The sequence below is a fragment of the Zeus faber genome, assembly GCF_960531495.2.
Source record: "Zeus faber genome assembly, chromosome: 19".
Classification (NCBI taxonomy): Eukaryota; Metazoa; Chordata; class Actinopteri; order Zeiformes; family Zeidae; genus Zeus; species Zeus faber.
Window position 1 is genome coordinate 3060108 of NC_137206.1, and position 25796 is coordinate 3085903.

Genomic DNA, 25796 nt, shown 5'->3' on the forward strand with positions numbered 1-25796 from the left:
GGTGATGCAACCTGACCGGGGTGCACTTACGTCACTGAAGGTTCCTCTTGTGCCGGTTAGTCCCTGCCCTGGAGTAGAAGCTAAAAAAGTCCCTCAATGACGGCGTTCTGAGAACTACCAATGCTCCTAGTTCCTGCAGTGCGGACACAAAAAAAGGGCTGGTTCCTCCAAAAGTTCTTAGAACTATGAAAAAGTTCCTGCCGTGCAAAAACACCTTATGAATTTGACTTGGACATTTAAGCTCTTTCTGGAATTGACCTACGCCCCCTCCTCAACCCCGCTCCTTGCCCAGTTCTTGGCATTTTTTGAAACATGTAGTCGTTAGTGTTAATTTATACTAGCTCCAAATACAGCTGTTTTTATTTTTTATTTTAACTGATCACAAAGACGTCAGTTGTACCCCCTAAATAACTAAGCTGATTTCACAGGAGCTAGGCTAGCTGATCCCACCTGCCGCCATGCATTGAGCTAACACAGTTAGCATGTAGGACTGGAGTATGCCGTTAATCTCATCAAAAGTAGTCTTTAACAGGTGTTTTAATGTGATTGTGTGACAGTGGTTAAACAGTGTCTCCCCCTACAGGTGGACACCATGAACTACGTCGGCCAGCTGGCAGGCCAGGTCCTGGTCACCGTCAAGGAGCTCTACAAGGGCCTGAACCAGGCCACGCTGTCAGGTTGCATCGACGTGATCGTGGTGCGTCAGCCTGACGGAACCTTCCAGTGCTCGCCCTTCCACGTGCGCTTCGGGAAGCTGGGGGTGCTGCGGTCCAGGGAGAAAGTGGTGCGTGCACGTCGGGTCGCTGCAAACTTAACCCAATTTGAGTTGATGAGATAGTGTTATTTTATCACATGATCTTATAAAACGGGCTGAAGAAACCTTCATGCATTCAGTATGGAAGGCCAACATCCTGCCATTTGCATGCAGCGGACTTCATTTCAATTTCTTGAGGTGTGATTGTTGCAGAAATGGACGACAACCGTCCCCTGTCAGTCGCCTGTTTTTCTGTGGCATCCATGTTGTGATGAGAGTTTTGGCTCTGTTTACTGGAGGGATTGACGCTGTAGTTTACTGGACTGACCAAGCTGCAGCTCAGCGTGTAAGCTGCGAGCTGTGCACATTCTGGATTAGCTCTAATCCGGCAGGTAATCCCCGGGGGCAGGTAACTGGAGCTGTGGCCTCATTAAAAAGCCTGTTAAAACTCTGGTCCACTGAGCTGCTGGAGTACGATTGATCAGGTGACGCTTTACTCCGCAGATTGACATTGAGATCAACGGGGAAGCGGTGGATCTGCACATGAAGCTCGGAGACAACGGAGAGGCCTTCTTCGTGCAGGAAACAGAGCAGCACAACGTGAGTGCTGTGTGGGTCGACTGAGAGATCCCGTTGGGTTGGTTATTCTCGACTTTCATCTTAGCTCCTCCCACAATGCTGAGCCTCGCTCTCTGATTGGTCAGTTGGGGCCCCTCTCTCATGGCCCCTCCCATACCCACACCTTGTGATATTTCATAGATACCATAATCATATGGTGGCCATTTAACCCTTAAATTTATCATGCCAAGTGCTTCATTTTGACATTATATCCTATATTTGTTATATCTTGGGCTCCACCAAGTTCACAATAAATTTTGCTCAATTACACAGACTGAGAGTATCAAAAATAACAGATTTCATGGGTTTTAAAAGAAAATTTCACAGTAATGATTGAATTAAACTTTTCAAGCACACACAGGCCAAAGCATTCTTATCACATCCAGTGACCTCACATCCGGTGCCGGGTATTTTGTTTACAAAAAAAATATAAAAATCCCCCAAAATACAACAAATATAAATTATATCCATAACATATGCGGCCTGGCCTCATTACCAAAGTTAGCTGGCTTAGTTTCTCTCGGGGAGTTTCCCATCCTGGGTGTGACGTAAGAGGAAAACGGTCGTTTCAATATGTGTGTGGACAGGGGAGTGGGGTAGACAGAGGGGACATTTTGTTTCAGCAGTTTTTAGAACAACGGAGTGCTGGAATAAAGAGTAAAGCTGAGTTGCAGCAGAGCTCGGCGCTTCACTGTTCTCTCTCTCGTGATTGGTTCTCCACAGAGAGCCAGGGCTCCTCGCCCTTACTGAACTTCTACGTGTCCCGCCCAAACAGGAGGTGGTCCCGGCCCACCTGGTGACCTCCCCCATCCCGACACAAGACCCCCTGTTCAGGAGCCGGGACTCCAGGCCCGGGGCGTCGGCGGCAGAGGACGGAGCCTCCCCGGCCCCCCCGGAGGACTCGGCCCCGGGCCCCCACCAGCCCGGCCCCGCCGCCTCAGGGAAGAAGAAGAAAAGACGCAAAAGGAAGCACAAATCCGACCCCCGCAAGGAGGAGCATGCTGCACCCGCGGGTGGAGAAGTGGAGGCCTACGAGCTCAGTTCAGATGAAGAACACCTGGGAAGGTACGTCGCGTGGACACTGGGAAGCCGTTCATCTACACCGCCTCAAAGGGCTTCACGTCGAAATCAACGGCGTCCCCTGGTCCCAGCGCCCACCCCGCACCGCGCCATCCCAGTCACTGTATTCAAGAGATGAGAATAACTGCGTCTCTTGTCCCCTCAGGGCTTCCCTCCCGTCCAAGCAGCATTCGTCGCTGGGCGGCCTGGAGTGGGACAGCTACCCCTTCTCAGACGGAGACTGGTGCGTCTCCTCCAGGTACCGCCCCGTCACTCCGTCTTAAATATTTACTTACTTAATGGAGCCAGGATAAACAAAGGGGCCGATAAGGTCTCGCTTCCCTCCGCCGTAAGCACGCAGAGCGCTTGAGGCTTTTAAATGAAGTGTCTCAGAAGTGAAGCCGATCCCTGTGCCTCAGGAACCCGTCGCAGCCCATGTCCCCGAACAGCGACTCGGAGCTGGTGGTGAAGCCGGCGGAGAACCTGCTGAGGACCGACTCCCACATGCAGTGGAGCTGGGGGGAGTTCCCAGAATCCACCAGGGTGAGTCCTGCCTTTGAATTAGTGCGGGGAAAATCGCTAGCACCGTGTGATTCATGTTTTTGTGATGAACCTTTATGGGACCAGAACCAAGTTGAGATGGGGAGTGGAGACAGCGGCAATACTCTTATTACTATTTCCAAATCTCAGCTCAGCAGGAGGGAGTCATGGGAGCCGACGCCGCTCTCCATCGCCCCCTCGGAGAACACTCACTTCCGGGTCATTCTGAGCTCCGAGGCCATGGAGGCCGAGCCCCTGGGGGGCCCCGCCGTCCGCGGCGTCGTCAAGCCAGAGGCTCACACTCCCAAACCCGACCCCGCCCGCCTCCCCGCCGACACGCAGCTCGGCCGGGAGCTCGGCCTCGCCCCCGAAGCGCCGCCCGCCGAGCCCTGCGACGCGACGCGGGTGGCTCGCTGGACGTCCTCGCCGCCCGGCCGCAGGGACGCCAGGACGGGTCACGTGAGCGGAGACGAGGGGAGGGGCGGAGCTCAACCCACCGACCCGACCAGCAAGAGGAGAGGTGGGGAACAAGACGTCATGGAGTCAGTCACAACATTTAATATCTATGGAGACGGTGGTGTTGGGTGACAAGTTTGCTCTTTAAAAAAAACCTGTCGAAGCATTTAAGGGCGACGCCGGTGTCAAATTGAGTTTTAGCCCTTTTACTAGTTGGCTTACATTTTACATTGCTGACAATTTTCAGATTTGGGTTGAAAAATACAGAACCTGTCATTTCCTCAGTGGTTAAAATGTGCGAAGGTTTAGACGGCGGATTGAAAATGTGCGGCAACTCGTCGGCAGGAAGGAAGTGCTTACTGGGTGAGAAGCACAGTCAGGTCGCCGTCGCCATAGCAACGTCTTCCTCTCTCTCCCCAGGGGTGAGGAAGCGGAGCCAGCACCAGGGGCCGGACGACATCTACCTGGACGACCTGACCGCTCTGGAGCCCGACGTGGCCGCGCGCTACTTTCCCAAAAGGTGAAAACAGTGAGTTCCTCAGGTTTGAGGGAGTGAGAGGTGGTGGAAGACACACAGTCTGACGTGTGAGAAACTCCCCAAAACACACACAAGTGTATCCAGCCTGTTAACATCAATGAATGGACGTAACTTTTACAGATTATTTAAAATAATATTAAGCTTCAACATTTCATGGCTTCAGTAGTGTATATTTACAGTATATTGTAAATCTTTCTGTGGTATTTTTATGCCTCTGCGCCGGCGACATAATGTTTGGGGTTTGCCCGTCCGTCCGTATGCACGGACGTACGTCCACCCTTCCCATTCCCGTAAATGAGCCGTCGCAGGGACGCCTTGAAGGGAATCTCTTCAAATTTGGCACAAACTTTTTGAGTCCACTTGGACTCAAAGATGAACCGGTTGGAATTTTCTGGTTTAAAGGTCACCCTGTGTTTCTCACCTGGGTGAGATGATCCAGCAGCTGAATGAGCTGCCAGGCTGCCTCCGGTGGCTGTAGAGAGGCGGGGAGGAGTGAGAAAGCTCCGTCAAATACACAACATATCACTAACTCAGCTACATATGAGTCTGGACAGACATGGATGTAAACTGTAACTTGACTGGTCGGCAGAGACATACACCTGTGACGTGGTAATCCTGGTTTTAAATATTATATTTAATATTTAAATGGTTAAAAAATTACAATTTGCCCATAATTGACTCCTGCGCTGACACACGTGTGTTGTTTACATCAGTTTGGTCAAGTTAAAGAACTTTTCCAACCTTTATCAAAGTTCCGTTGTGATCATGACAGTTTTGAAAAGGCTCGTGTTTTGGGTGTTTTACATCAGTTTTGGTGCAGTTGGTAGTGTATATATATAATAGAATAAGTACATGTACCAAAGTGTTTGAATCTTAATCCTGGACACATGATGGAAAAATGTCAACATCTCAGTAGTTGATCTACTCAGCGTCATTGTTTTAACTCGTACTTTGGTTCCCTAACTAAATGTTTAGTTTGAAGGAGGTATTTTTCAATGCTGAGGAGGGATCCCGACATGACGTTTAACTGATATTTCTGTCTCAGTGAATCTGAGCCCCACCCTAAGCACTGGGTGGAGGTGGGGCGGCGCTCGGGGTCCCAGTCCCCACAGTCCGTGGAGGGCGGGCGGCGCTCGGGGTCCCAGTCCCCCCAGTCCGTGGAGGGCGGGCGGTGCTCGGGGTCCCAGTCCCCCCAGTCCGTGGGCAGCGCTGCGGCGGACAGCGGCACCGAGTGTCTGTCGGACGCCGTCGGGGATCTACCCGACGTCACGCTGTCGCTGTGCGGGGGCGTGGGCGAGAACGCAGAGATCCCAAAAGGTAAAAACCCTCAACAGCAGCTTCTATAGCAACTCAACTCTGACCGAGGAGTATCAACGGGGCTCCTAAAAATTCTTAGTCAACCATTATAAATCATTAAGTAGCCTTGAATTGGAATTTATCTTTAATTTAACCACAATTCATCTGATTTCATTTATATCCTGACACAATTTTTTTTTTGTCAGAACGAGTCACGTTTGAGTCGACATTTCTGATGTTCCTGAACCTGATGCTTGAGACAGTCTGTCCAAAAATATTTGAAAATTGCTCTTAAAAGTTTTTAATATAACGCTTGATACCTGCAGACACCCTGATAAATAAATAAAAAATGTATTAAAACATGTAGAATACATTTTTTATACATATAATTAATTATGTAGACCCCCTTCAACATCTTCTAGGACCTCTAGGGGGCCGCAGACCCCAGTTTGCGAACCCCTAAACTATAAAATAGCCATAAGCGTGTACATACATTAAGCATATAGTAAATATATGGAATATTAATGAATGACTGTGTATCTATCTATATGACACGCCATCTCTTTTTTGAATAATCGGCGTGTGCTTCGTGAAGGCAGACGTGCAGCGTGCACACAAACAGCCTCTGATCCGACTCTGCTTTCAGAGAAGTTCATGGAGCACATCGTCACGTACGAGGAGTTCGCAGAGAATCCGGCGATCATCGACAATCCCAACCTGGTGGTGAAGATCTCAAACCGGTGAGCTCAGAGCGCTTTGCATTCCACCGGGACGCGGTGTGGTTACACATCTTTTTTTCGTGCCCCTTCAAAGTAAAAGCCCCCAATGCCGTATTTGTTGTGAGCCTGCGCCGTTCAAAAGGTTCTGGTTCGACGACAAAACTATCGATACCACGTCTGGTTTTGGGGATCGGTGTTCCCTCGCCGCCTGGTGAACGGAGATCCTTTCCACACGCGCGTTACGTGGAAGCCAGCGCTTTTTTCACAGGGAGCTGGACAGGATTTATTTTCCCCTGAGACACATTCCACCGCGTCCCGGTTGGAGATATGATTCATGATGGAGTCACACAACTCAACCACCAAACCTCATGTTCACAGCTACTACAACTGGACGCTGGCGGCCCCGCTGGTCCTGAGCATGCAGGCCTTCCAGAAGAATCTGCCCAAGGTAAGACGTGTGAGCGGAGCGGGAGATGAGGACCATGTGGACTGAACTGACAATCACAGAGAATAGTCAGACACCTCCCAATTGATACCTGCTCGTTAGTTAAGATGTTGAAGGACCCAGACAGGCTTTATCTCATGCTTATAGGAAGAATGATATCAGGTGCAACTATTTCAGACGTCAGTTGTGACTCCGTGTTTTACTATCAAATGCGCAGTTTGGCTCTGAACAGTGACATTCTTGTGACAGGATAACAAAGACGTAGAAGGTATTCTGTTGTTAAAGAGTCAGCAAATGGTTGTAGACAGAGGGGGAGTATGACTGGACGATAAGAATATAAATATTAAAGATTATAACAAAGTGGAGGTAGACTGCATAATTTACATTTTGGGTGATTCGCTCTTGTCGTCATTAATGCAGAGGATGGAACGGACGTCACAATAATATGACATCACCAAAAGATGAGAATGACGACAAACATAAAATCAGCCTTGAAACTCTTCATCATCTGCTGCGGAGCTTTTTCTCTGCTGGTCTCATTAACACTGTGATCTGACGCAGGCCACAGAGGAAGCCTGGGTCAAAGAGAAAATGCCAAAGAAACCTGGACGCTGGTGGTTCTGGAGGAAGAGCAGCGCCAAGCAGGTAGAGAGAGTGTGGGTGTGTGTCTGTGTGTGTCTGTCTGTCTGTCTGTCTGTCTGTCTGTGTGTGTGTGTGTGTGTGTGTGTGTGTTGAGTACTGATCTCTCCTTTAAACCAGTTCACTTAGTTTAAGATGTTGTTGCATTGATTTTGTGGGATCTTTTGTTTATCCATTCAGACATGCAGATCCTGTGTTTTCTACACACACACACACACACACACGCCCGCACACACACACGCCCACACACACACACGCCCACGCCCCTTACCCTCCTGGTCCCCACTGGGTCTCTGATACTTAATGCCTCATTCCCTCCCCAGTCGTTTGAGGCCAAGCTGGAGCGACAGGAGTCCCTGAGCCCCGAAAGTCCGTCCCCACCCCGAGCTCCGACGCCACAGTGAGTCGTTCCTCCACCTCCCCCTCCACCTCCCCCTCCACCTCCTCCCAGATCGGATCAGTACATTGTTCAGATCCTGGTTTAACCTTCTCTGCTTGGGGCGGGGGGAACAAAGTGTCGGATGTGCGTGGATGCAAACGGAACTGCCAGCGGTCCTCAGCCAAATGTTTATGAAGATGATGATGATGATGATAATAATAATAAAAACACAAGCGTTGTTTCATTTAGCGCCGCTAGAGATTGTACAAACTACATCATGTCTAACAATAAACATCCTCTCAGATTGGATCCAGAGATTAAATCTGATCAAATAACCCATTTGATCATATTTTGGGATATGCCGCCCTCTTGTGGCGATTAACAATCCGGCCCTTCATCCGTCCCCTTAAAGGGAGTTTGACGGCGGCAATAAGTAAAGTGTCGTAGTTATTGTTTCTCTTTGGTATTTCGGTCGTTGACGCCTCTTCTTCCTCTTCAGGCCTCAAGCGGCAGAGACGTCCAGTGAAGACGAGTCCAAAGAACTGAACGTGGCGGCTCCTGCGCCGATGCCCACTGAGCGCGTGCAGACAGGAAGGCCCGCCTCCTCCGCCTCAGGCCCCGCCTACAGGAAGTCGCTTCGCCTTTCATCCCAGCAGATAGTCAGTGCTGAGTTCCACATGTTTGCACTTTCATTGTGTTTTGAGTGCAACTGCTACATGGTCATAGAGCCGCTCCACGGCACCTCGCCCTCACGGTGCATTGTGGGATACGCTCACCAGACGTAGCACGACACACAGAACCTCCTGTCGGACACGAATCACGGTTGTTGTTTGCAGATATTTCCGTTGTAGATGTAGTGCTCTAACCCGCGCTGCCCCCGCCCTGCCAGGCCAGCCTGAAGCTGAGGGACGGTGCCAATGACGCCACGTTCAGCATCACCACGCAGTACCAGGGCACGTGCCGCTGCCAGGGAACCATCTACCTCTGGGACTGGGACGACAAGCTCGTCGTCTCCGACATCGACGGAACCATCACCAAGTACGGCGCCGCAAAAAAACGCCGGCACATGCAGCCACGGTGCATTGTGTGATCGTCGGTCTGAAAAAGGATCATTCCACCAAAATTCAACCTTCGGTATTTGGTACAATTTGTTTGTTTGTTTGTTTGTTTTTTTTAGGTCCGACGTGTTTGGACAGATTCTTCCTCAGCTCGGGAAAGACTGGACTCATCAAGGCATCGCCAAGCTCTACCACTTAGTGCACAAGTGAGTGTCCACAGGAGAAGTTATGAACGGAAAAAAAGATTCATTTTCAGATTCATTTTAAGAAAAAAAGTCTAAATCTCTTTCCAGGTCAGAGGTTTGTTAAACAAAATCTAAATGGATTCCGTTGATAGGAACATGAAACAGTGTTCCATAAGTCACTGGACTGAATAGATAGTTTGAGGTTTTTCCAGACGCAGCGACCTTGAAGGTGAGAAAAGGTCGTTGATCCCTGCAGATACAAGCTCTACTTTCATCTGGAATCCTCCGGTTTCCTCGGCAGGAACGGCTACAGGTTCCTGTACTGCTCGGCCCGAGCCATCGGCATGGCGGACATGACGCGAGGGTACCTGCAGTGGGTGAACGACCGGGGAAACATCCTGCCCCAGGGGCCGCTGATGCTGTCGCCCAGCAGCCTGTTCTCCGCCTTCCACAGGTGACACGGACGCACTCACACTGCCCCCCCCCACCACGCCCTGGGCGAGGCCAGCCCCCGAAACTAATTCAGTCATTTCGGTCCCGGTAACTGATAAATCCCATTTACTGAAGTATGAGTTTGACAGAGGTGAGACACTTTTTGTGGGAAAATAACAATCCACAAGCCAAACCTCAGTGTAAGTGAGCTGCGGTGTCTCCAACGTGTCCTCTCCTTCCCCCGGCGCCGCAGGGAGATCATCGAGAAGAAGCCGGAGAAGTTTAAGATCGAATGCCTGACTGACATCAGGAACCTGTTCCACCAAAACACAAACCCCTTCTACGCCGCCTTCGGCAACAGAGAGAACGTGAGTCCAACGCTCTTGTTCCGCTTTCAAGAGCTCAGGTTTCTCCCCTGCACAGCTGGGTTCCGTCTGACTCCCTCCTCATCAGAGTGGATGTTACTCCTCGTGCTTCGTTGCAGCATCGTCTGGGTCTCTGCTCTGCTCCTCGGCCCTTCTCCAGGCAAACTGCATGTTTGTGGACCGCAAGGACCGGTGTCTTCTCAGAGGAGCTCAGGGAAGTCCTGAAGCCTTCTTGGGCTTCAGCTCGATGGAGCTTGGTGGCTCAGTGTCCGACCTGGTGGTGGCCCACCCAGGACGCTGCCACCCAGGATGCTGCCACCCAGGACGCTGCCACCCAGGATGCTGCCACCCAGGATGCTGCCACCCAGGATGCTGCCACCCAGGATGCTGCCACCCAGGATGCTGCCACCCAGGACGCTGCCCCTGCACCTCAAGTAGTCGGCAAAATCTGTCAACGGCACAGCGAGGCACAGGGGACCGGTGTGATTGGAGATAACAGCCGCTAAATGTTTCCAAACGCCTGGTTTCAACATTCACTGACCGATTCAGGACTTTACTGTGAGTGGAGCCAACTATTTCAAAGGCTTTTCCTTCTTCTTCCAGGACGTGTTCGCCTACAAGCAGGTTGGCGTTCCCGTGTGTCGGATCTTCACGGTGAACCCCAAAGGGGAGCTGATCCTGGAGCAGGCCAAGGGCAACAAGACCTCGTGAGTAGCGGCTCTTTCGGTCCCAGGTTTGGTCAAAGTGGTTTTCCTCAGCGCCGCGTCCGTTCTGCGCCGCAGGTACGGCCGGCTGAGCGAGACGGTGGAGCACGTCTTCCCGCTGAGGAGCAGCGAACACAGCGCCACCTTCAGCTTCCCAGAATTCAGCTCCTTCTGTTTCTGGAGGCAGCCCGTGGCCCGGGTCTGTCTGGAGGACCTGCTGTGACTCGCTGCGCCTGCGCCTTCAGCCACAACGTCTTTCAGCTGCATTCTGGGTAATACTTCCCGCCGGCACTCTGCTGGGTTCTCTTTCTCAAAAAGGAAAGTGAAGTTTTACATCTCAAGCCCTTGTCTGCAGGTACTGGAAAAACAGGTGAAGGTCAGAGTCTGCGCTCGTGTTTCTGCGCCAACAGACGCTACGTCGTCAGTGGGTTCACAAAGGAGTCGGTTAAAACTGGAGCCGCAGAGTTGGGAGTTCCAGGAGCCAAACGACCTGCTCCACCTTTTGAAGGAGGAGGTGAAGCAGGAGCGGCAGGTGCAGGCACGACCCCACCAAACGCGCCTCGCGGCTCGCCGCCGACGCTCCGCTGCTTTGAGCCTCGGCGTGGGAGCAGCCGCGTTTGCATTTTGAAAGAGTCGAAATGAGCCGGATGACGCAGCGACGCAGGTAGCGGCGTCGTGCCGTCGTCGTCGTGGGTGGAGCGGCACGAGCACCAGGGCAGTTGAACGCGTGGAGTGAGGAGGGTTCGAGCGCTGCGGTTCGGGCGTGGCGAGTCGGAGCATCTGTGCAACGCGTCCGCGTCTTCAGGGTTGAAGTTCCTTTCTATGAAAGTTCATTTGTTGGTGTGAGGCGCACACGCAGCTCACGTGTTTTTGACGTTTTCCTTCTCCAATGCGTCCGCTTGTCCCGATGAAAAGTGTTGACGATCAGCGGTTCTGATGTCACCAATGCAGGTGATGGTTGAGTTATGACTTACGGACGAATAGTTCATTTGTTTTAACGTGTGTTTTACACTCAACGTGTATGATTTAGCACTGAAGGAGTTTAATTGTGTTTCATAAAGCTGTTGACGTTTACACATGTATAGATTGGAATTGTGAATCTATTTTATTAATAAAAGATAAATTGCCATTAAGTGAGAAAATGTCGGCTGTTTGACAGTTTAATGAGACAAACTGAAGTAAGAACACTGGAAAGGGTTTTCAATAAGGTGTCTGAAATAAAGACCAGCGGAAACAAGCAATATTTATATAAAACCATTTTAAAGGTGCAGTGTGTAGAATTTAGGGAACGGAAGAAATGGCAGAAATGGAATATAATATTCATCATTATGTTTTAATTTGCGTATAATCCCATGAAAATAATAATCTTGCTGGGGTTATCTTAGAATGAGCTGCTCTTATCGACATAGGGAGCGGGTTGGCTTCACGGAGGCGGCCATGTTGCGCCGCCATGTTTCTACAGTAGCCCAGGAGGGACAAACCACACACCGGCCCTCGAGCGGCCGCCGGGGGCAGGGTCGCTCAGTCGGTCGTGCGCTGCAGCCTCACCACCAGATGCCACTAAATCCTACACACTGCACCTTTAAGAGACAAACTGGTTTGACAACCATGACTTGTCTTCCACACATAAATTAAACATTCTATGAGGAATAAAAATAACACATTTGACCAGAATTGTGTGGTAAAAAAAAAAACAAGACAGAAAACTGTTATAAGAGATGACACTTGGTGAAAGCATATCTCAAATGATCAAATAGTTTGGTGTAAATACTAAGAGGGATGCAGCATTTGTAATGGATCAGAAAACATGTTGTGTGTACTCATGGAAATCTTTTACATAATCACATTAAACGTTGCCGTCGTACTTTTGCCAAGCTGCTCACGTTCTAACACCTTTTACTTTTAGATTCCCTCAGTGAGCGACTCAGTTATATTTTAAAGCAAATCAACTTTTCATCGCTGTAATTACTGGTATTGGCCTTTAAGACCAAATTAAACCATCCAGGTGACAGGAGTGTCTGTGTACTGCAGAGTACAGTAGCAGGAAGCGGTGCAGTTTACATATCACAGCAGTAACTTATATGAAATAAATTAAAGGGAATACAAGGAAGTAGCAGACGGTGTTTAGAAGAATTGCATTGTGGGAACAGCTGTCCTCTCTCTCTATAATATATAAATAGATACCGTAGGTTCCTGTGGTTATCTCCCGGCCGGCGTGGGGTAGAGCAGCACTCCGCTGAAGGTGGACAGAACCTCGGACGAGGACGTGATGGCCAGCCTCCCGGCGGTCATGATGAGCGCCGCCCGGTCCCCGCGCCGCAGGTTGAGCACCAGGCTCAGCGAGCCCGAGGCCCCGCAGGCGTCCCGGGGGCCCGGCGGGGCCCCGGACGGGAAGCCCGACGTGTCCAGCCGCTGGACGCTGCGGTTGGACACGGACAGGACGGCCTCCACCCGCTGGCCGCGCTGCGCCGTCAGCACGGCGCTCAGCAGGTAGAAGCCGTCGAGCGGCGCCGTGAAGACGCCTGGAGGGAGGGACGGGAAACACTCAATACATTCATATGTTCATGTTTATTTCTTGCACTTTATTCATGTGTTCACCATGTTAAGGGCATTTATGGGGTTTGTTACCTATCACTTAACTCCCTGTGAAAGTTTCACATCCTTTAATAGCAACAGTACTTGTATGTTGCTTTATGTTTCTAAATAAAATAAGAACATAAAAACAAAGAATACCCAAATATAAACAGCTCACCTGGGACAATTGACCTAAATGACACAACAGCGCCATCTGGTGGACAACACCATAAATGACCTCACTAGAAGTGAGGGGGGTTAAAAGTCCAGTCAGACTGTTTCAATGAAACAATTCACATGTGCTATTAAGATATTCAATAATCACAGCAAATACAGCCAATAAATACTGTTGACAGGGTTAATAAATTCCAAATGCAAGTCTAACGTCAGCCGACACTCGAGATGATCAATTTGTTCAAAGTGATCAAAGTACGTGCGTCAATTAAACACACAACTCTGAAAACTTTATCCTACTTCAGAAACATTTACTTGCAAGGTTAATAACACTCAAAATAACCAGGATCGCACAAATACTGAATACTTGATGCAGACACCACGGTAGGCTGTTCGAATTCCTCCTTGTTTCCAGTCCCACAATGCATTGTGCGTTGGAGGCAGCTCAAAGTTCAAAGATCAAAGCAACCTCAACGACACAAATACACTTACATTTTTTATACAACACAGAATGGAATTAAACCACAGAGAGCATGAAGGGAGTAATACCAAATGAACCTCTGGAAATCAGAAGCTTTCCAACAGTCGCTACCGTAGTATAAGGCTATAAAAGTGTAAAAATGTGTGTAGACAAACTAGTTAATTTTTCCCAAAGTAAGCGGTGGAAACGTGTCAAATTTCTTCTTCTATTTAAGATGAGATCAGATGAATCCAGGATTTATTATGTCATTATATACATTATATATTATTACAACATGTATTGTGTCACAGCAGCTTGCATCAAATTTCTTACATTAGAATTGGCTAAAACCTCCCCTCAAATCTGGATGGAAACACATGACCGTGGAATCTTATGACGACCGACAAAATGGTGGCGATCGGGTGATGACGTCATAACCGCGACAACGTTCATCAAATCATCACCGCTGCTTACACGGCTCTGCCCCCTGCTGGTAAAGCGGCGAAAGGTGCACTTTACAAACTCAAAACTCCGCCTCTTTCCGACCCTTCCCCGTCTTTTTCTGGCTGGGGGTTGTGTTGGGCGGCGGAGGACTCTACCTGTGTGGGCGTCGTAGTGTCCGCCGTCGTTCGCCAGCACTTTGTTGAAGCGAATGATTCCGACTTCCCCGGGGAACGGCAGCAGGTTGAGTCCGGCTGAGAACGACGCCTTCTCCCCTGGAGGCAGACGGACGGAGAGACCACGTCACTCATACCGGACACACACTTACTGAGATCACACAGCGGAGCGGCACGACCGGACGTCCAACCTGAGGCCACGTGTTGCCGAGGACTTTGCACCGTCAGAGCGTCTGTCGACAAGGGAGAAGGAAGAGTGTTAGTTTCCACTTTGGACGGACGGACGTTTCCAGATGTGCAGCCATCAGAGTTTAGGGACGCTCACCTTGAACCGGCAGCATGTTGAGCTTCACGGAGACTGTGGGCTTTGACGGCAACGCTGAGACGAGAAAAACAACGATAATGAATGTAGTTTAGTGGCGTTGGGTCCGTTTTACAGTTTCCCGGGTTCCCTGAAGCGCAGCACGATTTTCTGAGTTTACGTTGAACGCAGCATGCCCCCCCCCCCCCCGCTCTGTGGTCTCCTGGTTTTACGATTCCATGAAACGCATCACGGACTCCAACAGTTTGTATGTTAAGACTTCCTGGAACCCCACAAAGTACGGAGGGACACGGCGCTGCATCCTTCACCGATTAGATGTGAACGGAATAACTTCATTTACAAAAAGAGCAAAAGAGATCAAATCTCAATGGAAAGGCCGCGCCCACATGGAGCAGGTAAGATGACACACAGACACCTACACACACAGTGTGCAACCAGTGCAGAGCCACGGAGTCGACACTACGCAGCTCGCACCACGAGAACGGACGATTGTAGCCACAACCTGCCCATTTATAAGGAATTGGATGATGATGTCGGGCTGGACCCCATATAATAATAATAATAATGATAAATAATAATAATAATAATAATAATAATAATAATAATAAATTTTATTTATTTATTATTCATTTATTAAAAAAAAAAAATTATTAATCTGTGATTTGGAGGTTGAAACTGTCAGCATAGGATCTGCTATGAATAAAGTGATACCATCAATTATTTTTGGGATGTGGCACTTGCCAAAAAAATTATGTAAACATTGTAAAAAGAGGGATCCCATAAGGAGAGGAAACAGTGACTCCCCAGTGTCAACTGCGACAACTTTCTATTCATGAAGAAATGTCGTTTATTGTCTGAAAACAGGTGAAACACTGGAGAGTTTCTCTATTATGGGATTTATTTTGGAAAATCACTTATACGTTCAGGACGATTGTCTCATCAAACATTTCTCCGTCTTGGAGCAGCTTTGAGTTGCTCCTCGGTCTCACCCGGAGCTCCAGCGAAGCCCTGGACCGGCACGGTGCTGCCGTCGGCCCCCAGGGGCAGCCTGGAGGAGGTCACGGTGCCGGGGGGGCCGGCCTCCCCCACCTCCATCACCCGGTGCGAGGAGCCCGACGCCTCCAGGGAGACGCCCGACGACCCGCGGCCCAGAGGAGGAACCCCCTCCTGGGGAAGCCCCGAGCCCTGGACACCTGGAAGGACGAGAGAGAGTCAGAGGGAGAGAGAGAGAGAGAGAGAGAGAGAGAGAGAGAGAGGAGGGTGATATAAAGAGATGGAGAGCGAAGAATTGGGATAGAAGAGAGTAAGAGGGAAAGAGGGGGATGGGCAGAGGAGATAAAAGAGGAGCGGTAGAAAGAAGACAGAGGGCGAGGGAGGGAGGGGTGGAGGGAGGAGGGGTAGAGAAATGGGGTGGAGGTAAAGAGATGGGGAGGGGTGAGACACCACAGAGGAGATAAAAGAGGTAGAGAGACAGAAAAGGAAGTGGAGTGAAAGAGGTGGAGGAAGAGAGGGAGGAAGACAGAGAGATTGATGGAAGGAGAGACAGACAGAGGAGATAAGAGATAAGAGAGAGGAAGACAGGGAGACAGAGGGAGACAGGGAGACAGAGGGAGACAGGCGGACAAAGGAAGAAAGAGATGGAAGGAGATAGAAATAGAAAGGGAGAGATAGCAAAAAGAGTGGGAGGGCGAGGGAAAGAGAGAGAGGGGGAGTGATGCAGGGTGACAGAATAGAGAAAAAGAGAGGGATGGAGAAGCGGAGGTGTGGGAGGTCAGGTTCAGGTGAGAAGCTCCAGATGTTACAAACAGCTGTTCTCACGTCTCCTTCACCTCTCCAGCATTCAGCCCAAGATCACAAGAACGACAGGAGGAGAAGGACAATAGGCTGTCCTGTCACCTGTCATTGGCCACGACGTAACCAGGGGAAACAAGAGAGCGCCGCTCGCTCGCCAAGGTCATCCCAGGGTGAGCGCCGCACCCCCCCCAACATCACTACTGTTCACACAGAGATGGACCAGGACCAGGACCAGCACCAGCATCAGGACCAGCACCAGGACCAGGCGGTCCTGGTCCAGAGTGCTGCCACGGCCCCACAGAGCAGGTGTTTTAACGTACACACAGAGCTCAGCTCATGCTCCATCCTGGTTTCCATGGCTACGTCTCCACTTGAACATGAACATAGTTCTGTCTGTGTCTCTGGTAAATCAAGGAAAATGAATCATCTGACGCACGTCGAGCCGCCTCCAGAGACACTCCATCACCGCCAACAAGGGAGGAAGGTTTGAAATGAACGTCTTGACATGTTATTTTTACTTAATCACCTCGATGAGCATCTTTTAGGGTTTTTAAAGATTTTGCAAGAAGCAGCTTTGACCTTGATGCCCTGGGAACGTCTCAACGACCTTCACACTCTGAAGAAATGAGCTGCAGAGACTTCATGTAAATATGTAAACAGGCTTTGTTTCTGGAATGATTGATGAAGGATGCAGAACAACTTTCAATGTACGACCTGGATGATATTTCATATAAAATACAGGCCCCCTGCCCCCCCCGCCCCGCCCCGCCCCCCCTCCGTGCCTGCAGCCCTCGTTTGAAAATTACAGCTTCATTAAAAACCGACTCAGTCTGGCTGTTAAAGCAAAACGTGGACAGAGGGGCCAGTTGGCCCCCGTAAAACACTGGGGGGGGGGTCCACGTGTGTGTGTGTGTGTGTGTGTGTGTGTGTGTGTGTGTGTGTGTGTGTGTATGTGTGTGTGTGTGTGTGTACATCCTGTGCACGAGGCCTCATGCGAGCTGCAGCGTCCTGATGAGGCTTTGATCAAAATCATCAGAAACAGTATGAGCTCCAGCGCTGAAGGGCTTTCTAGTGAAGCCTGAAGACTGGAGCTATATGTTTATGTGTGTTTCCTTATGTGCACGTGTGTTTGTATGTGTGTGTGTGTGTGTGTGTGTGTGTGTGTGTGTGTGTGTGTGTGTGTGTGTGTGTGTATATATATATATATATATATATATATATATATATATTTACATACATATAAATATATATATATATATATATTATAGGGGGGGAGCGATGTGATGATTAAAGAGTTGAGCGGTAAACTCTTGCAGCTGCCCAAATGTTATACATTCTGTCAGTCAGGATAAAAGGTGGAAAACTGGTTCTCACATGCACTTAAAGTCCATTTAGTACATTTAGTTTTTTCTATTGTTCAAGCCGGGCCTTACTAAAATGTTGGTTTTCATCATAGCACAACCCGCCTAAGGCTCTGCTGTTGAGAAACTTACCACTCTGCTGCAGCTTCTCAGCGTGCTTCGATGCCGTCCAATGGGGCAAATAATTAAGACCTAAAGACATAATTAAAACAATGAATCTCCTTTTCAAAAAGAGGAAACTCGCATTACACTCACACAGTGTGTGTTGTGAAAAGAAAGAGATAGTTGCAAATTGTGCATTGTACCAGGTCTTATTGAGTCTTTTGGCTAAATCCGCACCGACGTAAGAGACTAGGAACAGGAAGTTGCGTCAGTTCCTACCGACAACCCGCCGTACCTGCTCGCCCACAGACCCTCATCCAGACTCACAACAGACATGTGTGGTCCTCACGCCCAGCTGTTCTCCACCGTATCGCAAATATGAATGTCAATAACCACACAACTCTTGTGACGTAATGACTCAGGGTTGACCTCGTTCTCTGCTTCCTCCAACAGTTCCTCACCAACGAGTACGACCTGCACACTGCGCTGCCGCTGCTAACGACACAGTAACATCTACAGTTTCCACCGCGTGAACGAGGTGCGAAACAGGAAACTGGTTTTCCAAAGCACTTCTTTTTCTCTTCCCTGCTGCAGAGTCGCTTTGCATTCAGAGATATTTACACTTCCGCAGGCAACGTTCGCACAATACTTTGCAACGGTGCATTTTGGGTAATCGGTGGAGGTATACGAAGGCTATAGAAATGCGTTTTGAGGGGCGTGAACGGCCTGGAATACAGCATCAGGCTGAGAACTGATAAACTGACCCTTCGCCTTTTTGGAATGCAGCACTCTTTGGGAAGCGGCTGAAGAGGAGGGTTCAGCAATGTGGCTTCATTGTTCTGGAGGGCGAGTCGTTTGCGGGGCTTCAGGTCTGGACTCGCTGCTTTATCTCGCAGGTCGGCGACCTGCCGCTCGACCGCTGAGCGATGTCAGACGCAGGGAGGCAGCTTTCTAATCTCACGGTGCTCCACAAGAGAGCTCTTGAGTGGCGCCCTGCAGCTCTGTCTGAGACCAGCTTGTCCAGCACAGCCATCCTCACCAACATTTACAAGTGCACCAAGACACACAGGCACAATTCATATGAGAGAAACTGTAATATTATAGCGGTAATCCGTGAGATTATTTTGTTTAAAAAAAATCCCCAATTTCCTATTTATCCGATACTTATTTACAGTAGGTGGCCAGAAAATATCCCCACCACCTCAAGTGACCAAGAAAAAAATTAATAAAAAATCAACGGATCAGGGGAAGACAAACCTTGGGAAAAAAGAAAGTGATGTCACAAGGGCAAGGAGAAACCGGGATGTTGAGAAAAAAAGAAAGAAAGGTGACGCAAAGACACAACAGCACCATGACATCCAAACATTCACCTGCACTGAAGCCCATCAGATGGAGCTTTACATTTCACTGCACTGAACAGAGTCTCCGGGGCGCCGTGGGATCTCGTTAGCTGGTAAATGAAGCTTAATGGTTTGGGAAATTGCTCCACTTACTGTCAGGTTCAAAGCTGGTAATCATAGAAAAGTTCTCTCTTCTGAGCGTGAAGTGGATAATTGCCCCTGATGTGCACCAAATGTGTTCCACGCCCACAACCAGCGATTTGTCTGAATCTCATCCGGTTTTTAAGGTTCTTCATTCCCTCCAGACAAAAAAGCAGAACCGTGAAATACTCTTAAGTCGTCACAGAGAACTGCAACTCAACTGGACTGACGGAGATGGATGTAGGGACTGATGGAGGGAAGAAGGGAAGGATGGATAGATGCAGGGATGGATGGATGGATGGATGGACACAGGGATGGATGGATGGATACAGGGATGGATGGATGCAGGGATGGATGGATGGATGGATGGATGCAGGGATGGACACAGGGATGGATGGATGGATGGACACAGGGATGGATGGATGGACACAGGGATGGATGGATGCAGGGATGGATGGATGGATGCAGGGATGGATGGATGGATGGACACAGGGATGCAGGGAAGGCTGCACTGATGGGAGGATGGCTGGTAGGAGGGATGAAGGGATGGATGTACAGGGGGTTGGATGGATGGTTGGAGTCATGGGTGGATGGATGGAGGGATGAAGGGTCGGATGGCAGAAGGAGACACTAGAATGTGACACTAGAACGGCGCCTCAGCTTTAAAGTTTGGGCTCTCGTCTTGTTCGGGAAAGTCCTCATGAAGCACTGAGTTGTCTGAGGACAAGGATCATTTGGTGGAATAAGAAGCTGCAGAAAGACTGAAACCGGGTGGGAAAACCAGCGTGAAAGTGAGAAAAGGAAGGAGAGGATGTGAGGAAAAGCCCGGCGCAGCCTGGCGTTCCCACGCTGGATGGACTGGGAGGGAGCAGCCCCCCCGTCAACACAGAACATGCAAACATCTGCATTGTTTTGCGCATGAAATGCATCTTTTTTTTTTTTTTATCCCAATAAATCATCCAGCGGAGTCACAGCTCTGCGGGCGGAGGGGACACCGCCCTGTCTGGGGCCTGGGTGTTCAGCTTTACAACGCTCGCGTTCCTCATTCACTGTGAGCTTCCTCGGTGATTGACGGAGGAACCGACCAGTTGAAAAGACTTTCATTGCAGGACGAGAAGAACAGAATCACACCCGTTAAATGGAATATTGCAAACTGTGGAAAGATAAAAGCCAGCCTCAGTAGAAGCTAATCCGAGCCCGGAGTGGATCCTCAAGGACCCCTGATAAGGTCCTTGAGGATCTCCTGGTCACGGAGGCCTCCGGGCGCCGTTTTTCCAGCTGCTGCAGATAAGCGGCGAGATAGAGGGGCGCGGCGGCGCGAGGGAGAACCCAAAAAGCCATCATGGCCGCCGTTGAAAGCGTCTCTGAAGTCAGAGTGGAACACATGAGTCGTCGCCTCTGCCCGGACGCTGTCCTCACATGACTAACGTCCCGATTATGTCACGAGCGAAGCCGTCATCGCTGCGCCAACCAGTGGGCGGGAGTTTACAGAACTTTTCCAGGACGGGAACAGGGGTCACACGGGAGGGCGCATTTGTAACTTAAATAAAACGAGCTGGGGGGGGGTAAAAGATTCCCCCCCGGCAAGAAACAAAACATATCTGACACCGAGCTTGATGAAAGGTTTCCAGAGGCTGGTGCCGCCGTGAGGAACGGCGTCACGACGTATGCGCTGTTCAGCGCCGACGCCGCTGCCAAAGACAAGGAACAAACTGTTTTTGTTGAACACGGACCAAAATCATGAATCAGTCTTCGTTCAAGTGTTTGTGTCTCACCAACCTCCGACAAGGAATGACAAAACATTCAGCAACCCTTTTGGACGAATGTTCCTGTAGTTTTATCTGATATGACTGACCCGTGGGGGCGGGGTCTAGTCCTCTTTAATATTCATGAGCTGACCTTTGAGTGACAAGCTCGGGTTTGCCCTCAGAGGAGAATGAAGGTGTTTCAATTCCCGTTCAAGTTGCAGTGTCAACGGGCTTTGAAAACCCAAAGGAACGAGGGAAACGACAGATTTGTCATTTGTCATTGAGGTCAGTGACTCTTCTGACAAACCTTCATCGCGTTTCCCGTGAGACTCAGTGGAGTCAGATTAGGGGGCGCGTGCAAACTTACTGAACGGTTCCACGTGACATTTGAAACCTATTTTTTTTACCCAGATAAAACGTGTGGAAATCTTTGCTCACAAAAAACCCCAACATACTCCCACAAAGAAATACGTTGCCCATTTCCAAAGACACAAACTGGTGTGAACACACGGACGAGTCCGTACGCTGCGTGGAGAGGGAGGATGTCGTGATGTACGCTGTGTTTATGTGACGTACTGTGCAGCCCGTGGCAACCCGTTTCCTCAAGAAAGACAATGATCTAAAAGCACACTGAGGTGTATTCCTTTGGACAGAAAAATTGTGCAACACAAGCGGGTTCTATTAAAACCAGCATGTGTGTTCAATCAGCCTCCTGAGAGTCAAGACGTCGTTAAGTGGAAATCCAGCTTCCCCTCGTGCTAAGTCCTCCGTTCAACACAAGCTCTTACGGAACAATTCACCATTAAAATAAAAAAAAAAGGCCCCAGATGATGCTCCAATTAAAGCTGTTGAATATCATTCATTCCCCCAAGTGTCTGTAGATGATAAACTACATTTATGATGCTCTAAAACCTGGAGGGAACTTAGTTTCAGAGCATTAAAAGCTGGTATGTCATGTATAACATGGATACATGTAAAGTCAATGGGAACTTGATGAATCAGAGAAGCTCGAGTAGCTTACCTGTGTTAGCTGGTGGTGTGCTGGCACCCAGATCTTGAAGATCTCTGGAGATCCCGGAGACGTGGTTCTGGAGGTTCTGGAAGGTTCCTTTCAACCCGACAATGTCCTTGTGGTGATCTTGCACGGTCGCGTTCATCTGGCTGACGCAGGTCCACAAGCCGGCGACGTGCCTGTTCAGGCCCTCCTTGATCCTCTGCAGGCTGCCTGAGATGGGCTCCAGCTTGCCACAGACCTTCTCCATACTGGCAACCCGACCCTCCACGCTGGCAACCTCTCTGCCCACCTGCTCGGCGTTTTCCCTGCAGTGGTGGGCCTCGGCGCGCACCGCCCCGCCCAGCTCGTCCAGCCTGCTTCTCAGCTCCTGGCGCTGCGCCTTATGGAGCTCTAGAAGGTCCGTGGCCTCCTGGGCAGTGTTCACCTGGCCACAGGTGGCGTTGAGGTTCTGCAGCTCCTGGGAATGCTGGCCCAGAGAGCGGCTCACATCAGACATGGAACCCTCCATCCTTACCACGCGGTCTCTGAGGGAGCTGAGGTCACCATGGGAATCCTTGATGCCTGTGGTGTAATTAAGGAGATGATCCTGGAGAAACTGCTCCATGGCCCCTCGGCTATCTGATTGGCTGTTCAAGCCATCTTGAATAGCATCGATAGCAGTTCTGTGGCTCTGGAGGTTCTGTTGAATGTTTTCTACAAGAGTCCAGTTGGACCTGCACTCTATGACACAGAGCTGAGTGAAGTTACTGAGCCTGCCCTCCATCGCCTGAATATTGTTTTCATGACCCCTAAGTTCCCTCTTGAGAGCATCCAAATCTTCAGCTTGAGCTTCCGATTGATAGTTGATGCTCAGTGAGTTGATGAGTCTGTCCTCCACAGAGCTCAGTCTGTCCTCCACCGCTTTCCTCATGTCGGCCATTCCCTCTTCCCTTTCTTCCCTGAGTCTCTCCTTTAAGAAGAGGCACTGCACCTCCGCGTTCTTCTCAGACAGGTTCAGACGCAGCTCCAGGTTCTCCACCCGGGCCAGGACGGGCTCTGGTACCTGGGTGTATCCGGGAGAGACTCCCTTCTTTGGCTCCTCCAGCTGGGCCTTAAGCTCCTGGATCTCCTTGCGGATCTCAGTTTCCTTGGAGTCCATGAGCTCGGCCAGGCTGAAGTAGTTGCTTTCCTGCCCCTCACACTGCTCCTTAACTGACATGACCTTATACTCGCACGAGCTTTTCAAATCCGCCATTTTGATTTCCATGCCCTCCATCAGCTCCTCCCTCAGGGCGTCTATCCTCTCATCCACGTAGCTACGAAGTTCTGCATCTTGGGCTGGGGCAGCGGGGGCCGTGGGCGGAGGGCTCTGGGCCGCCTCCATTAGCAGAGTGAGCTGCCCGTCGTGGCGATTGACCCGCCCGAGGAGGTCGTCCAGAGCGTCGCTCTTGGACTCCAGGGTGTCGGTCACCTGGTTGATTTTGATCAGGACCTCGTCCATGTTTGAGGTGTCCTGGTCAAACCAGGAGAGGCCCTGGCGGGGGAGGGTGTGTGCCTGCCCCCCCCTAGCGCTGGACGGCTGTTTGCGGTCATTCAGCAAGGTGACCAGAATCTTACTGGCGTCCTCCTGCATGTCCAGCCGCAGACTGGAGGACATTTCTGTCATGCTCGCCTGCATGTCGAGGACCATCTGGGACAGCCGCTGCACCTCCTCCTCCAGGTGTTTCACAGTGTGTGATCCTCCCGGACCCCCCAGCTGCCCGTGACCTGTCTGACCTCCAGGCTGTCCAGCTGGCCGTTCCCAGGGGTGGACGCCCTGATCCCACGTCTGGTCTGGGCCTCCAGGGAACAATGACAGGGGGCAGGGAGATGTTACGTGCGTACACTTTAACGAGGATCAAAAGAGCTCTGATATTTGGGGTATTTCCCGTATTTCATTTTGGAAATATCACATTTCTGGTTTTATTTATTCTGCACATTTTGTTCAAACTATATTCGGACACTCATATTGAGTACGGTCATGTTGTGATATGAGATTCGCACAGTGCAAGTTATAATTCAATTATAATTAAAAGATCATTTTATTTTCCAACGTTATTGCAGTGTTTGCTCCACTTCCTTCAGTATAATAAGTGTGTTTTACCAGGCAGCGCTGGCCTGGGTCCAGAGGCAGGGGCGGTGGAAGGAAGCCCCCCCCGCGCCGCCTGACGCTGGGGAGGGTCCTTGAGCTCCTTGCAGTCGTGGCCCTGGAACCCGGGGCAGCACCTCCACTCCAGCTCCGTCACCGTCTTGTAGGCCACCTTGTACATGGGCCTGAAGTGCGTCCGGTATCTGGGGACGGGGGCGGTAGGTTGGAATACTCCGGTAGACTTTGATCATTTGATGTTTAGAATTAACTTGGAGCATTAACGCTCACAGTGTCGTACACGCGAGGAGGGGCTTCAGCTCAGTAAATGGGTTTTTTTTACCGGTGAAGTACATTGAGCTCAGCCTCAGCAATGAAAACGGGCACCACAGTTACATGACCATTTAGTCATGCACTTGGAAGTTATCCAAGCTCATATTTTCCTTTATGAACTGGCACAGAACATCTTGGCCCACGTGCCTCTGGCACAGTGATTTGGTGAAAAATTAAATCAATGCCTGTTGCACAACTCTCTTCAAGAAAGCCAAATAAGGTATTTGTCGAGAATACTCTCATGTGCAGATACTCTCCAAGTTGGCACATGACACCGCAAACTGTTACTGCAACGCAGGAATATGAAAGAAAATGACAGAATGAAAACGTTTAAGTTTTATGAGTAGACTACTTATCAAATTCCAATTTTATGACAATTTGAACGGATCCAAACTGTCCAGCACGTAGCAGTGAAAAGCTCTGGGGTCATTACAGTCTGTGGGGTATATACACATATTACACTTTCACGGGACATAAAGTGACTGCAAGATATAAAGGCAATATTAATGAGATATGACATGAGACGCTCTCCAAGTCAAACACGTTTGTTTCCCCACATTTCTCAGAGCACCAGTAAAAGCCTCCACCTCCACCCAGTTGGAAGAGCTGTGGACTTACATCACTTGTTGCGCACAGTTTGGCTGCTCCATCGGACACGGTACCAACTCCGGTTGCACGACGCTCTCGGCGCCGCCGGAGACGACGCAGCTCACGTTCCTGTGCACGACATGAGCGCACCAGTTCCTGCATACAGGGATTTTGGGGATTTAAGACCATTTTTCGACAATTATAAATAATAGTTTTTAAAGTGTAAATCATGTGGTGGATAACACCACAAGGCACGCAAGTCCATTAAAAACTGCAATTATTGTTTTTTCAGATTTAAAGTTTGCCTTTTACTGATATATTTTTTTTCCTGGTCCCTTGGGGTGGTGGGATGTTTTTTGTTCCATTTTTGAAAACGTTCATCTACTGTACATCAACAATTTATTGACCACAAGTTTGCGCCGGGAGTGGCGGACCCCGCCACCAACAATTACAACAGCACATATAAGAAGCACATGCAACATGCAAATACATTAAAATAGTTGTTTCCTATTATGTTCCTGCTAAAAATAGTATCATGTGATTTATTTATTTTTTTTACTAAATAATCTTATGGATTACCACTTTAAACCTGCTTCGGTTTAATGCGCTGTGGACGCACGTTTAAAACACCGGATGCACTTATGCGACAGGATGATGCCTTTGTAGAAAATAAACTTCAACCTCAAGAAAACAACAAAACAACAACAACACACTGATGGAGCTCCGCACACATGCGCTCGTAAATGAAAGCGCCGGTTGAATTGGAAAAACTCACTTATTCCTGTGTCTGGGCTCGGGTCCCTGGAAGACGCTGTAGCGGGACGGAGTGGCTCGGAGCAGGGAGAGGGAGAAGGAGACGAGGAGGACGCATCCAGGCTGCAGCCGCTTCATGGTGACTGAGGAAGTGTCCTTGACGTGAGGTGTGATCCGCGGCTC

The 25796-nt window shown here is 49.8% G+C and overlaps 2 protein-coding genes across 3 annotated transcripts; one reads left to right on the forward strand and one right to left on the reverse strand.

Annotated features, from left to right (window-relative positions):
- The first annotated feature begins 589 nt into the window (after positions 1-589).
- Positions 590-10617, forward strand: LOC307244744 (phosphatidate phosphatase LPIN2-like). The gene is made up of 21 exons (XM_080020046.1): positions 590-784; positions 1259-1354; positions 2148-2437; positions 2565-2690; positions 2851-2974; positions 3122-3491; positions 3848-3947; positions 5011-5044; positions 5129-5282; positions 5908-6001; positions 6359-6428; positions 6987-7073; positions 7388-7464; positions 7943-8102; positions 8333-8481; positions 8621-8707; positions 8988-9140; positions 9372-9486; positions 10087-10190; positions 10266-10459; positions 10543-10617. The coding sequence occupies exons 1-20, from the start codon at positions 593-595 to the stop codon at positions 10408-10410; spliced, it is 2727 nt and encodes a 908-aa protein (XP_079876172.1). The 5' UTR covers positions 590-592; the 3' UTR covers positions 10411-10459; positions 10543-10617.
- Positions 10618-11333: 716 nt separating this feature from the next.
- emilin2b (elastin microfibril interfacer 2b) lies at positions 11334-25796 on the reverse strand. Of its 2 annotated transcripts, XM_080020144.1 has the most exons (10): positions 25636-25796; positions 24891-25016; positions 23958-24145; positions 21842-23653; positions 17622-17681; positions 15324-15527; positions 14338-14391; positions 14204-14245; positions 13995-14111; positions 11334-12709 (listed from the first exon to the last, which is right to left on the reverse strand). In XM_080020144.1, the coding sequence occupies exons 1-10, from the start codon at positions 25749-25751 to the stop codon at positions 12387-12389; spliced, it is 3042 nt and encodes a 1013-aa protein (XP_079876270.1). In that variant the 5' UTR covers positions 25752-25796; the 3' UTR covers positions 11334-12386. The 2 variants fall into 2 exon arrangements, with proteins under 2 accessions (XP_079876270.1, XP_079876271.1); XM_080020145.1 differs by lacking the exon at positions 17622-17681.

Excerpts from the sequence above, each read along its gene's own strand:
- LOC307244744 (XM_080020046.1), top strand. The coding sequence starts at position 593 with ATGAACTACGTCGGCCAGCTGGCAGGCCAGGTCCTGGTCACCGTCAAG. Across the intron at positions 785-1,258 it reads TGCGGTCCAGGGAGAAAGTG|ATTGACATTGAGATCAACGG; the intron begins GTGCGTGCACGT and ends TTTACTCCGCAG. Across the intron at positions 3,948-5,010 it reads GCGCGCTACTTTCCCAAAAG|TGAATCTGAGCCCCACCCTA; the intron begins GTGAAAACAGTG and ends TTTCTGTCTCAG.
- emilin2b (XM_080020144.1), bottom strand. The coding sequence starts at position 25,751 with ATGAAGCGGCTGCAGCCTGGATGCGTCCTCCTCGTCTCCTTCTCCCTC. Across the intron at positions 24,146-24,890 it reads AACTGTGCGCAACAAGTGAT|ATACCGGACGCACTTCAGGC; the intron begins GTAAGTCCACAG and ends CCCCGTCCCCAG. Across the intron at positions 23,654-23,957 it reads ACCCAGGCCAGCGCTGCCTG|GCCCAGACCAGACGTGGGAT; the intron begins GTAAAACACACT and ends TGTTCCCTGGAG.